The sequence below is a fragment of the Bombus fervidus genome, chromosome 6 (assembly GCF_041682495.2).
Source record: "Bombus fervidus isolate BK054 chromosome 6, iyBomFerv1, whole genome shotgun sequence".
Taxonomy (NCBI): domain Eukaryota; kingdom Metazoa; phylum Arthropoda; class Insecta; order Hymenoptera; family Apidae; genus Bombus; species Bombus fervidus.
The window spans coordinates 6273473-6289262 of record NC_091522.1 but is presented as its reverse complement, the minus strand read 5'-3'; the positions used below and the strand labels follow the sequence as shown (position 1 = coordinate 6289262).

At 35.8% G+C, this 15790-nt stretch overlaps 1 protein-coding gene across 7 annotated transcripts in view; it reads left to right on the top strand.

Moving 5' to 3' along the window:
* Window positions 1-15790, top strand: part of LOC139988428 (rho guanine nucleotide exchange factor 17) — a 67429-nt gene that overhangs the window by 1064 nt on the left and 50575 nt on the right. For all 7 annotated transcript variants that reach the window (XM_072005860.1, XM_072005859.1, XM_072005858.1 and 4 more), the window contains exon 2: window positions 11569-11749. In XM_072005860.1, coding sequence (XP_071861961.1) covers window positions 11588-11749 — 162 coding nt within the window. In that variant the 5' untranslated portion in view covers window positions 11569-11587. The remainder of the gene's footprint in view (window positions 1-11568; window positions 11750-15790) is intronic.

Here is a 15790-nt window from a genome sequence, read left to right as displayed (position 1 = left end):
GACACGGTTAAAACTACAACACTTACTTTTCTATTCTTAGAAACGTCTCAATTAAAACAAATCACCTGCTAGAGTTACTCCCGTAAAGTGCAATCCGATCGCGATACATCTTCCCCCGAAGCCAAACGTTAATCAAGAGCTTGATCGTTTCTCGATGGATTCTCAACAGGAGTTGATCGAACGTCGATTCGACCATCAGTTTTCTGTACTTACAGCGTACTGTGTATTTCGGATAATTGCGTCACACGAAATAAAATGTGTATTTTTCAATCTCTCCGTACCTATCGAAATATCTAAGCAAAATATATCCACCTGTTAAAATCTCTCTTGCTGGTGTGTAGCGGGATCACGAAGCGTATCCTTCCGTGGAACAGAGCTCAGCTACGATAACCACATGAGAAAGTATTACAATGGAGCACGTTGGGCCGCTATTTATGAATATAATGTTCGATCGCCCTGCGCGGCTCTGCGAACCGTTGTTCGAGCGGGGAAAAATCGCGATTTTTGCTCGATCGGTGAAAGTTGAAGTTTGCTGGTAATCTCGACAATGCCGGAAGCCCTAAGTTTACTCCTCGTCGCGGTCGTTTCTCGATGAGCGAGGAAAGAAGAAGTCGGAAGGCATTGTGCACGGAGGATGCGTGTGTACTGTGTGCAGTCTTCGTCTCTCGTGTCCCTCTAACGTCGTGGCCCATTACGCACCAAGACGACCAACCGTAACAGCCACGTTTTTTCTCCTCATTTCATAGAGGATCATCTTGGGGACGATAAATCGCGCGAAAGTCGAGGACGAATCTTGATCCCCGTAACGATAAAAGAACGCGCGTACGAAACCGGAGGAGACGAGAGAGTTGAACGGGAATCGTTTCTGATGTTCGTCTTTTTTCACCTACTATTATTTTAATTTCAATGGTAATTAAAGAGAAGCATCGCGGCACGCGATGTAATGATTATCCTCCAGATGTGTTGGTATATAGAGCTGAGGTTACTGATTATGGAAGTGAAATGAATATTTGACTTGGATGTAATAAAGAGTGACAAATTGATCTGAGCTTAATGTTTGCACAGTGATGTCAAGAGGCAAGGTAAAAGTCATGGTGCAATATGACTGCACTAATTATTCTGTAAGAGTTAACAAATTTTTTAAAATTTATCTTTTCATAAATGATATTTAACATTAAGTTAATTAGTTAGTTAGTTAGAGTTCTTCGAAGTATTACTCGATGTTCAAATTATCTTATTTTTCGACTTGTACGATTTAATTCGTCGAAACTCACATGTAACACTTGCTTCGACTTCCGTGCAGTATAAGCGTAAATAAGATCAAATTCCTTTGCTCTTATATGTACATTATTTTCCGCTGTTGGCTTAACGAATGCCACAAGTCGTATTTTTCGATGATTGCGTTCACTGTTGCGTCATCGAGCGAGGAATTCCGTATGGCAGACCAAGCAATCGATTTTGGCAGCTGTATTAAGACAGGTGCGAAAATATTCTTACAAGATTTTTCATATTAGCATGGGCACTATGTTCCATAATTATCAATTATTACAATTTTATATTCTCTACAATTTAACATATACAAAATGTTGGAAAGATAAGGAAGGAGGAGTATATCCTCTACGAATTTCGATATTCGTAGATAATTGATAATTTTATTATGGTAGTGAAAATAATAATAATAATCCGCTATTATATAAAATTAATGCGTTGATCATTATCACGGTATCCTGCTTAACCGTGCGTGAAGAATCAATTTACCAAGTCCAGCTTGTGTGATCATTTTTGTATCTTCTATTTTTTCAAAAACATAACCTCCGATAATCCACCAATTACGAATACTTAACCAGTTACGCGGTATCAAATTTATTTATCCGACGATAATTCTAATTTCCTTTAATTACTCGTTCAGCTTCGTTATATCTTGAACAAACTATATACATATATTACGTTTTTAAGTTTCCGCACGGTACGATGATTATTAGGAGGATGCAGGAATATAGTTGCATGTCGAAATAAGATAACATAATTCTATGAAGTTCTTTGGTACGATTACGTATTAATTAGCTTTTGGTTACGTAGAAATATTTAAGGCGGAATATTTCGTACATCTTCGTGAAAAGATTTAACTCTTACAATTTTTATGAAATTTTTTTATTGAGTTCTTCGTAAAAATGCTTCTTACAATTATTTTCTGAAAGTGTTTGTGTTTTATTATATCATTGAGACAAAGAGTTTCTGAGAATATAATCATGCTCCACAAGTAGAGCATGTAGTGTAGCTTATAAAGAGCAATGCTATAAATAGCTTTGCAAGAAACCTGTGGCAATTACTGTAAAAGAAGATGAAACATTCATAGAACTTCAACAATCATTCAACAACAACCACTCAATAAGCTTGAAATTTCTACGTTTCTACAAAACAAGATGTATAACATTCTGACAACATTCCAACATTCTCAGAAAATAGTGATAGTATATCTTTGACCGTGCAGTATATCTTTAGCACAGTACATAGTATATCTTTAATACTGCTACGGTCTCCGAATCTTTAAGTTTCAATCTTGCTTTTGTTTCAACAAACAAAACGATTTTTTAATATTTTAAAAAGAATTTCAGTATAAAATTGAAACGCATCATATACAGTATATATAAATAACGATTCTTTCATACGTGCTCGAAAAGTAAGAAATTCTTTATCAATAGAAACACATAGTTGGATCAAAAATTGGACGTGAATCGAGCAACATCAAATACCACTCACTAAATCCTTTCTTCTTCAGTCACTCTTTTAAGCAGACCAGTAGACGAAAAGATCGAAGCTCTTGGAGGGCCAGTAAACACGAAAGATCCACGATATCCGGCGTCCCCTCCACGAAGGTATGCGGAGGGATGTTCCTGGTCGCGGATTCACTGGCTCTCCAAAAGACACGACGTATAAATACCACCTCGTTTCGGTTTCCTCTCTCCTCACAGTCCCGTTCTCCCTCTCTCTTCTGCCTGGTAGCACGGAGTCTATTTAGATAATCTTCCGCTTAGCGGGAGCGGCACTCGGTGCGGTAAGGGAGCCTCTTCTTCGCGGAGGCTTTCACCAAGGTGGCATCATATTCCTGATCCGCAAACCGGCCGCGTTTCTTCGATTCTCTCCACTCGTCTACATTGCTCTCGTCTCTCTTCGTCGTTTCTGTTGTCTCGGTGGCCAGTGTTCGATAGAGGTTTTTGGCGAACGCCACGCCCGTGTCCAACGAACCCTGCTCGTCGTGCCTCTGTGATTCGTAAATGCCTTCGACGACGTGACCTTGAGCTCCACAGATCTCGAGGATTTCGCCAGGTCACCGGTACGATATCAAGATTTACGTCAAGACCAGGGATCCTCTGTTGACTGGTCGCGGGACGTTCCTCCCATCCTATTTCGTCTCGTCGCCACGACATGCGGCTGTCTTGATTAATCGGTAAGCGAACCAGTCCGCTTTCGACGATTCGTGGCCTCGTCGATGCGTGGGTGATCGCCCCGATGGCGCTTTAATGATAGACCCCGTGATCTCTCGATCAGATTCTTTGTTTGCATTGTATAAAGGTTTTTGTTCTCGTTCGAAGAGAATGTAGGTGGGTCTTGCTATTTGTGGCGCGCGCCTTTAACCCTTTAACTGTCTAGCGCATCTGGCAGATGATTATGTAGATATAGGCCCGCCTGTGTATTCTTAAAATGTAGGATGTTTGCTGAACGGGAGTTAGACTCGTGCGAAGCGTGTTATACGCGGTTCTCGAAGCAGTTTGGTATTTTTAATGATGCGTGTGCAGGTTCATTGTTTTAAAAGGGTCTTCTGGCTTTGTTGGAATGCTTTCTTGTTTCAATGAAGGCTGTATGATTTTTACTTTACCATGATTACTCTTATGTCTTTTCGTCATTATCTAAGTAATTTTTGGGGAAAAAGTTGAAGATTTATTATTGTAAAATAATATCTGACTTTTCTTAGGATTTCTTCTTTATATTATAAATATTTTATTACACCTCTGTTTTATCTATATTTATTTACAACTGGTAATAAGTGAAATCGTATTAGTCACATTATATATTTTTCTCTCATAATTAAAATATACACAGGGTTCTATTATCTACAGAAAAATGCTTCCTTATTCAAATAATCAAGGAAACGATAATATCCTTGACGTTAGTAACTTACGAACAAAAAGATGGCATGAGGAAGAATTTTCTTAGGGGGCTTTGAATTTATTGGCGATAAACGGCATTGAACGAGTTTCTGAGAGAAACTGGCGATAACAATCGATCGAATGAGGGAAAGGCACGCGAGATGCTTTATCTCGCGTGTATTCATTGTTTATCATTGAGTACAATTGCCTGGCTACGTGTGCAGTCGTGCGATCGCGCAGATGTTCAAGACAATTAAAAGTGATTGACGCGACTCTGCCCGATTCTCGAATCGTCGCGACAAATTAGGGCCGTATAGAGACTGAGCGTAGGGGCGAACGATGAACGTGTTCTCGTGTTAAGAGGTTCGAACGTGTATTCTATCTTTAGCAACGTTTCCCCGAAAAGAGAGTCTCAACAGAAAGAGAAAGAGAGTACAAAAGGGTTTGCGTTCTTCGATAGAGCAATACAAAATCGTTTGATCGTTTCTCTGAAAAGTCTCATCTGGGAAACCGTAGCAGACAATTATTATAGTATAATATTCATTTAATCGAGCGTATACATTCCTACAATGGATCACGTATACATCTTCTTATTGTTTATTATATTCGATGAATTAATTTTGGTTTCTTTCATGTAAGATGGTTTAGGATTTATGTTCTTTCGTGCGACTTTAAGTAAAGAACAAAAATAAAAAAAATATCGTGATAAAGCGGCGGGTGCATCTCAGCGAGTTGCAGCAGCTTATCGGTTCGCGAATAAACCCAACGACGCTTTCTGCCACATTGCGATGACAAAGCAACGTGCATGTTTATCGGTTGTTTGCACCGAGACGCGTTGCGTCTCTCGTGCAAATAACATCGTCGGAACGGAATGCGGTTGCCTCTTTTTCTTCAACGCTTTCCTTATTCGTATCGTAGCTTCATGTGCCAAGAAAGACTTTTGGTCTTCTCCAAAAGATCGTGGATTAAAATTAGCCGCGAAAGTGTCTCCGCTTCGCCGAAGACGACGTGGCGATTCCCTTTTTCTTTTTTTTTTTTTTTTTTTCTTATGAAATCTGACGAATGAAAATAGAAGCTTCGTCTTCGTCGAGAAGAGCTCGATTAACGATAGTGTTCGTAGAAAAGCTGCCCGTTGACAGTGTTCTTCCTCCAGTGTGTTTGACCCTGTACGGATTTTCGCTTATTATACTCGGAATTCTGACACCGCATTGCGGTGCATTTCTTTCTTCACAGTGAATATTCTTTGTGAGCAACGCGACAAAATACGAGTTTGCACCCTCGTCAATATTTACATCACGTTCGTTGTATTTCAAATTCTTCGTATATTTTCCGCGTGCCATGGCACTTTGCTGTACGTGAAACCACTCTCTTCCTTAGATCGGTTGAATCATCCAAATCCGGCGTTTGGATTCCGGACGAAAATCATGGCGGGCAAGGTGCCAATAAATGGCTTTACTAAGAGTACCACCTGCGTGCGAGATGCTTTACTCGATATCGAATCTATTTCACGTATTTTTCAACCATTAGTCGAACAGTTTTACGATATTTATTTTATGAGGACGTTGTCCAGATTATCCTACAATATCGCTTTATAGTATTTTTATGGAATCACGCTTCCGGAAAACAGGTCTATTAGGGATTATTAATGTATTTTATTGACAGGATGTCAGATAGGAAAAAGAAGGATGTCGTGTTATCGGTAATTTATAATTTATTTTATATGATATACAATTTAAGTAGATATTAAAGTAAAGTATAATATTAAGGGCTTCATTTTACTAGCTCTTTACCTCTATTATCCTCCATTGTCGAATACCTTAATGTTTGAATACTGTACCGAAGAAACAAGTGCTTTTTTCTGTTACTAATACTACGTATTACTACGTATATTAGAACACAAACATTAAGGACGCAGCGTGAACGCAGCGTCAAAAAGTCGCTCTCTGCACGAGATCTAAGTGAAAATAAGGAGAATGTATCTTCTCACCACGAAAATTTATGTAGTTCAACGGCCAAAAAATATGATATGCCTAGATAATAAAAAATACTGGCAATTTTCTCGTTCTTTGCATGAATAAATGAAATGTAATATCAAGAAGGTGGGTGTTTTATTATCTGAACATTTTCGTTTCCCTGTTATGTAGTTCCGATACGGGAAACTTTATTGTATTACGATAGTGAAGTGAGGTACGTAGGTGGAACGGATTTGTGAATTAGAAGGAAAACTACGATTTCCCAGCTCAAGACACTGGTGTACAAGATATTCGAAATACCGCGCCGCGATGTCGCGTTCCGAATTTAATTAATACGCGGCTGCCGCGATACCAATGCCACGTGCCGACATAAACCAAGATGAAAACTTGGAATAAGGTGGGAGCGCGTGAGCGTCGCGGAATTCAAGAATATCGCGGGTGCTGTGGGTTCGAGGAACGAAAAGAAAGTGAAAGAAAACGCCCTCGGGTATCCTGCCGCGCACCAGGCGTCTTTGGTTTCCTCGTCTTCTTTTTATTCACCTCAACGCGACCCTGGCACAAGTTCAATTCGTTCCGGCCAATTGGACTCGGGACTGTGTAAAAGAGCCGCTTTCCGTGGACCAATCGACCATTTTCTTGAGAGGAATGCATTGGTTCGTTCGCGGCTTCGTAACCAGACGCTCGTAATGAAATTTGTATTTTCTACGTTAGGATTCTTGCGAAAGCTTCCAGTCGGGTGAATATCATTCGTCTCTTCCCTCTTGTTTTCTTTTTCTTTTTTTTTCTACCTTGTAAGCTCGGTTTATTAGTGGAGATTAATTTAGATCGTTGTTGTTGAGTGATGCCGTTAGTGATGGGATCAAGTATACTGTAAGTTGGTTTGAACCTAATTGCAAAATTTAATATTTATTTCCTCATAAGTTTGCCGAAAAGAAACAATATATTTAAGTAGATTTGAACTAATTCAGAAGTTATATTGGTTAACTTCATAAATTGGAAAGTAAAGAAAAGTGTGGAATATTACAATTGTTAGAGAATTTCCTCGGAGAGATCACCTTTATTTATGTTACTTTCTTGTAATAAATGAACTTTTGGAAATAAACAATTTGTTTATTCAACAAGTTTAATATTAATTACGCATCCATATAATGAAGTTGAGAAACGTACAAAAAGTGGAGTTGATTAGTTTGACTTCTAAGAGGCTCAAATGAGAGTAAATTTTTACAGAAATCCTTCGGAAAAAGACACATCTTTTAGCAAATATACAAACATAATTGAATAAGAATCCAATTGAAATATTCTTTCTATACAAAATGATTTGAACAATGTTAGTAATCGAAACATTGGGAGATTGGAATATTCCTGACACCATTCGCCAGAAAATTGACTCATTTTGGGCGAAAATTGACTCTTTCGATCTGGTGAATCGACTTTCGCTCAACAATAATGCATATCATTGATCATGAAGTTTATCGGGATTCGGTCGAATCGAGTTCAACATCCGTTATCGGGAACAGTGATGGCTCGTGGTTCGGCGAAATAACTTACTCCGGGAATTGAATGTCACTCGATCACTGCTATCTGACAGAAAACACATTAGATGAAAATCGAATAGGCTGGCTAGGATTTACGGTGCATCGAAATAATATTTCTCGTTAATCCCAACCTGTTCCATGGCCGTTCATAAATTCTGCAATGCCGCGTCCAATGCCTCGATGGTAATTTGCATACGTGAAAAAGAATGGCCATTTTTGTAGTACAAATAATGCAAGAGAAAATGATTTTTATCGTCCCATAAATCTAACCAGCCGCGTTCAACGAAACACGCGATCTGCGTGATAGAATAAAGCCAGCGGAACGACGCGATCACCGTTGCCTTTCGCGATAATAAAACCTCGTAATTCAACTTTTGAGAAACAATGTCCCTCGTTGCTTTATACAATAGCTTACAAAAGTAGATATACGAATGCTTATATAGATATTTTTTTATGAATATATTATGTGTGTTATACGAAACTTTTTGAAATTTCATTAGAACTGTAAAGAGGCACAACTGTCATTATTATACGCACTGATAAAATCAGAGATGAATCTGAAAATGTATATAACTTCTATATACATTTTCAGAATGGTTCCAAGACCAATATAATCACGAGTCATGTGTCATTAAAGTGTTAATGAAATATGCGATAATGTTTTATATATTTTATGCAATTCATATAATATATTCATAAAACTTGCCTACGTGTTCGAATACTTTCATAAAATATTATACGTAAATAAGCGCGATCTTCCTAACAGTATAGGATTTACTCGGCAGTATATGATTTATATAACCGCTATTATTATTATTTGGAGATGGATGATTGACTCTTAATGCTTTTTTAGACCTGAGAAGACGTACGAACCACTTCAATTTCCGATATAGTTAGCCTTCAGCATTCGGAAATAGAAAAGACATACACGGGTATTTATAAACGCTCAATATTTGCAATCATAAAGTCTCCATCGCGATACTGTTTAGATGAAAGCCAGCTTTGCAAAGATAGTGTAGTTGTCAATACATATGGTATAATTCGAAGATTACAAGAGAAAGATATGATAGTCTATTTTTATTAGTTTCTTGACTTTTATATAACTTCATGACTAAGAAGAAGTATTTTAATATAAAATAGTTGAAGAAGGATAGATATAACTTCATAAATTCAAAGATGTAAGCATTTTAGGAATAAATGATGATTGTAGAAATAAATCCGTGGTGATTGTAAGAATTGAATAATATTACTGTAATTGTTCTATTAATTAAACTTAATTATTATGTTTTCCACATAAAAAATTCCAGTAATAGAGATAAACGAAATTTTTGCACTATTATTTTCGTTCGTGATTCTCGTACACGATTGTTCACGAATTCCATGAATAAATTTGAATCCAAATGACAAAGTAAATAATGCAACATTCGAATCGTTTGAAATAGTAGGCATCTGGGATTTTCAATTTATTCGTTGATTGCTCGTTCATCAACGAGCGCACTGCGATTATCAACAGCAATTTCCGGTCTCCAGATTTATTCGTTCAAATCACAGTAGTTGCTTCACCGAATAAAACGATGAATTCATGGTGGATAGTTTACGCGAGATCACACATTTGTAGTTATAAATGCGCGAAATTGTGCCAAATTTCTATCGCTATTACTACAGATCTATAAGGTTTGTTTTCTATTACAAAGTGTTAAACGAAGAATGAAGAATACAGATATATTTCTTTGTTGGATTTTTTACAGTTAAATGGCGCTTCCATATTTAGCAAAGTTTAAATGCTTTCCTTTTCTGTTCAGAAATCGTCTGTGACACCTAAATCGGATGTAACGGTGCGATGACGTCAATTTCCGATTGACATTAATCATATACAATATGGCGAAACGTAGATAAACTTTATAATTCTTGGCCTTATACGAAAAATTCTTCTCTTATGAATGGGCAATTATATTCTTAATTCAACACATAACCTTTACTATGCAAATTATTATTATACGTGACGTATGAGTATAAACGTAGAAAGCATGTTTCTAAAATTGTATTTTCTACTCAGAGATATCCAATACATTCTTGTAAAATTTTATTTACATGAATGGTATGATCAATATCATGAAGAAAATTGATACAATTGATGCTGCACATTTATTACATCACAAATAAATAATCGACATTTAATCCTCCACGAGTATATGAAATATTACATATGTACACCACTTAGTTTAATATAATATATACTGTCACTAAATTTTATTTTCGCTTAAAGAATTAGAAATGGTATATGTATTATCAAGTTAAGCCTTTGCGTTTTAAACAATCGATGCGGAATAAATTAGAAGAAAATGTATACCTAAAAACTGCTATTTCATCTGTCTGGACGGTTTCTATAAATTTTTCATAACAGAAACAAATCTAATTGAACTGCCATGATTATGCGAACTCACGCGCCCATGTTACGCACGCACGCACGCACGCACGCACTCACGCACCACAATCGCTTCTTGAATTCTTGCGAACGTTTGCACATTCCCCGATAGCTGTGGAGAACGATTTTATTTATTTACGACGCGTCGCCGTTACTGAATGAAATTCTCGTCGATTCCCGAGAAAGTTTCATTAAAGTTACTCGAAGACGTATTGCGTACGCGCGCCGTGAAAGCTTCGGAATAGTTCTGTAAATCAACGTAATCTGTGAGAAAAGAAACGTTTACGAGGTTTGATTTGTGAACAAAGTGAACGTTAAGTCGCGATATTATCGACATTGCTCGTGTTCTGTTCTATCATGGTTAATTTATGATAGTGGAGCGTAAAGAGTATAATAAGTTGCCGAAGTACTTCATATATTAACCAAACTATATTCTATGTACTGTACATTGAAAAGGTTAAAGATGAAGAGTGGTTCGTGAGATTGATAATAGTGAACAGATCCTGATGTTATCATTATATTGAGATATATAATCTCTTGAAAATGTTGAAAAATTGTGTCACGTGATCTAAAATATAGGAGAGTAAGTATTTAGGTGCTTTTATAATCAGTGCATAGTTCATTTTTTCTATTAAATTGAATTGATTAAATATTTCAATTCGTCAAAGAACTCACGATAAATCTTTTTGATATAATAACGATAAGGATAAATTTTTGTATGCATCTTTTAAAAGAATTATTTGTGCCTCTAGTTGATTTTCTATATTAACGAAATATCAAACTTTTAAAGGAACGTCAAGCTTCTAAGAAAATTATTCTTGTCTTTACTTAATTTTCTACATTAAAGGAACATCAAGCTTTTATAACATTTTACTACCTATTTTATTGTAACCTTTTTCGCAAACTAATTATTCGCAGAAGAGATATTAAAAAATACATTAATGACATAGTGACGACTAAAGTACAATATTTATAACAAGGAAACCAAAGTGAATGATATATGAAAAAATATGTAATGAAATTTTTTATTCGCATATTGTACGATAAATTATTCAAATCAGAAATACTCGTCGTTTTAAAACTATAAAATTTTCAGGAAAATTACAAATTGGACCATCCAGATAATTCTAATGTTAAAAAAAGAAAAGAATAAAAATGGAAAGGAGAAAGAAAAATACACATCGCACGTCAAGCGTTGCCACGAAATTTATGCTCGCTTCCTGTCGAATCAGACGGTAAAACCGTGATGGCATATTTACTCAAAACACAATTTAAGTTTACTTTACGTCATAACGCGGCCGGTGAGTTCATAAACCACGATGGAAAAGCACCATAATAAGATCATTGCCAGTACAAACTCACTATTAAAATAACGGAGACCTTGGTTGTTAACGGAAGAGATGAAGAAGAAGACTATTAAATACATAATACGTTTAATGGATTTTTACCGAAAAGTGTAACGTAATTTGCCTTGTATTTCTGTGCAGGGTGAAGGGAGGATGAAGAATGCCCCGCGTCGGTGGAGACGGCGGTGGCGGGCCGGAGAAGGCAGGAGGAAGTGGTTTCGGAGGATGGCTTGGGGGTGCAGCAAGAGCCATGACAGGGGGAAATGTCGGCGGTGGTTACGTGGTTTTAGGTGGTACCAGATACGGTCTCAGACTTTCTCAGGTAAGAGACTTGGATAGAGCCAGATAGCAAGAAATACATCGATAATATGAACGTCAGTATTGAACAACACGATCAAAAAACACGACAATCACACGTAAACAAGAATGGAACTAATTTTGTTATATAAAATTGATGAGATTATTCTTGTAATATCGAATACGTGGGTTTTTAATAATTTAGTTTCAAATGAAATAACAATTCTCGAAGTTTTTAATGAACTTCCCAATAAGTATTCATAAGTGTCCTCATACTTTTAATGAATCATCCTGTATGATGAAATAGTTCTGTTCTAGTAAAATTTGATGTGTTTGAAATGTTCCTCGTTCGTCGAAAGGAACTTGTTCAAAATTTCTGTACATTTATATATAGGTTTCTTTATGTTTTTGTATTATAGCAATTTTTATGTTCTTTATTGTACACTCTTTCATCGTTGAAGATTCTTTAAAAATTCTATTTATCTAAACGCGTGAAAGCTATTCTTTGTTACATAGGCACAAAAAGCAGTCGGTATCAATTCAGAGAATATAAAATATTGGTTAAATGATATTTTTCGTTTCAATCCGTAATAACTCGCTTGCTTATTATTATACTCTTCAATTTGACACTATTCTTTTTACCAACAGAGCAAGCTACAGAATATATACACAAAAAGAATCGCGTCAACGACAAACCTTGTGCTATTATAATTACAGAAAGAGTTACGCAACAACTTTTTGTATCTCTATCAAAGCAACTAAATGCATTCTCATACAATGTATGACGCGAAGTCTATTACCACTGGCAACATTTAAAAAGAGCATATTATATTATAAGAGTACTTACGTACAACAGTTCCTTTATTATGAGTCGCATTCCTCGTATCCAAATACGGTTCAAAAAGACTGTACTGTTGTTCAAAGTGCGTCAACGAGAGGTTGGAATGGGAAAGGGGGGATATGAAGTTTTTGAAATTTCACGGTGGTGTTGCCAGCGAAATTTTATTGGTTAAGCGGAATGAAGAGCCGCGAGACCGACGCAGCGTCCAGCCAAATAAGAATCCAAACTCCGTTGGCTGTCGTGACGACCTTCGACGGATTCGCGACAGAGAAGAGACGTTTTCGCGGTGAGCAAAATGAAGATGTCGGAAATTCTAAATATAGAACCGATCGCGCAAATAGAATGCCGCCAGTCAGTGACTCGTACCGATTTCGAGCCATCTCCCTTTTTATTCCTTCTTTCTTCCTCTTCCTATTTTTCACCGATGCCCGTCCTCGACCGGTCGGAATAATATCCACGTTGACATCATACGCACACGTAGCGGCGACGTGAAAATCTCGTGCGAAACGTACCGCGGCCGAGCCCGCGAACACTTTGCCAAGTACTTCAATCGTGAATCTTCACCAACAAATCACCGTGAATACGTCGCGTCGGCCGATCGGGAGCCGATGATCTGACTCTCGTGTTCCGATTTTAGACGCCTCGTGAACGCCTTTTTCAATCTCAACCCTTCTTAGTCTTTCTACATGGTGACCTTTCAAGATTTGTTTTTTTCCTTAGTCTGAATTTTTATAAAGATTTTTCATACATTAATATTTGGACACCATGGTGTTATGAAACATTATTATTCTATATATATATATATATATATATTTACGATAATGTTATTGAATTAATTGTTGATGCAACAAGTTACAGTAATTTTATATAAAGAAACATGTATATGTTATGTATATATTTACAATCTGTAAATGATATAATATTTAATCATAGTATATTTATTTGTATAATTTCAAATTTCAAAATTATTTAGTTTATTCGTTACTTTCCAAAAACTACGTGTATTAAATAAATAACACTTATATTTCTACTGACTACAATAAGTACATATATATATTTTAAAATAGATATACTACAATATTACACAATAAATACCTACATATCCCTATTAGTATCAGAATATAATCCTTTGAATCACATAGTAAATCGTAAACTTTAGTAACATTATATCATCATTCAACGAATTTTAAATACCAGGAACTCGAGATAAACTCGTTTCATTAGACGTCCCAGGTAACTTAAGCAAAATTAAATTCTCCAAGCACCTGAAACACTTGAATTTAAATTCATACTTAACCTAAATAAATATATCGAATCCCCGAAAGATCAGCTTATTCAAGTAGAAAAGATTTCTTTAAGCTACTCGATATATTCAAATGATCTTCTCTATTCGAATACATGATTACTGTGTAAATATAGGTCTCTTATAGTGTTATTGCAACACGAAGCACAGGTATTTCTTTATTTTTTCTTTTTAGCATTTCCTTGTGGTATCTCGTTCTCAGCCGCGCAACGTAAAACGTCAGAATAAAGATCGAAGCAGACATTTCGAAACGTATCTCACTATCTCAGGAGGATTTCCAGAAAGGAGATTAGATGGTTCTACTTTCCAGCATATCCCCCGTACACCGTGTTGCATACAAGAGTCAGAGATCTATTTCAGAGGAATTTATCTCCGGCTCGTTCGTGGGAAGAAACAACGTCACCTTGCCTCGATGCCATTGTCTCCTCTGTTATCCTCTTTACCACAATCGTCCTTATGCACGTATCAATCGAACCCATAGATAATCATAAAACGACGCGAATAATCATTACGGATTTTCAGTAACATCTCAAGATGCTAAAATATTTCAATGAAAGAAGATTTTCGTTCTTTGCAGTCAAGGACAGAGAAAAATGAAATAATTTACTTAATTCTTAACTTCTAAGAAATTAATTTTGAATAGTTATAATATATATTATATAATATTATAATATTATAGAATAGTTGTAATTAAAATTAAATATGAATTTATACGTTAGATCTTTTTAATCTTTTTCTTCTAGTTTTAGTCACAATGTACAATTGCAAATATATAGGTGAAAATAAATGATCAATAGAAAAAATATTTAAATTAGGTGTTCCCTCGTAGGCAAGGGCAAGGTGAAATTACCTTGTGCAAGCAGGTTCTACTTCCTATGTTTCGTTTTACACGGTATCACAAGAAGCAGTCTTTGAGTCTCTTTATGTACGAAGCCACTTCATAGGCTTTAACGGTCCCATTTGTTCCGCTGCTTTCGTGCTATATTACACAAAGGACTATAAGTACGTGGTCTGATCTACATGCATGAGAGGCCGCCTTTTTTCATAGCGGGCTACAAATTAGGAATAAAATATTCGTGAGGTCTTTGTTTGAATACCTCCATACCTAAAGGCTAATTCCTTTTACTTCTATGTTGAAATATGATTTATTTAAAAATTTATAAGGAACGATTCAAATAATTATAAGTGTGATAATGAGTTTTATTTTGTTTCTAATATCGCGGAAGATGCGGAAGAAAAATGTCAAGTATCCAATTGTAAACGAAATTTTATACGCCGTGATAATGCAACTGTGCGTAGTTGGTTTCTTGCTGATCATAGAACATGTAACATGACAATGTAAAGATTCAGCAGTTTTCTGGAGTTTATTTTCGGAGTTTACATGTGTTCTTGATCAAACTAGCCTACTAGTAGTTTTTGTTTTAACTTGGAGTTGTCAAGTGTACAATTTAGTGCCCTTTAAGATTTCAATTTAACAAATGTGAAACGTAGTTTCTGTAAGTGCCATTGTTTCAATAAGTTTCCTTGATGTAAAGTCACCAAGAATAAAAGATTAGATTTTTAATGATTCTCTTGACATTTGAGCCTTTTAGAAGACAAAAACCGATCAATTCAACTTTTTATTAACCTTCTGCTTTATTACATAAATATAATTAAATGTTTCTTTCAAATTCTCGAGTTCTATATTGAGTTTTATGAGAAATATGTAAAAATTCCAAACTATAACTCACTAATGTATTTTATAAATTAATTTCTAGCATAAGATTAAAAATTATGCACTTCAATGTATTCCGAAAGAATAACGCAACAAAAAGAATTTTATAAAATATGTACAGATCATAAGCTCTCAACTAATATTATTTCACATAAATTAATTTCAAGACAATTGATATCAAAAAATATCAAATACTAAAAATAATAAA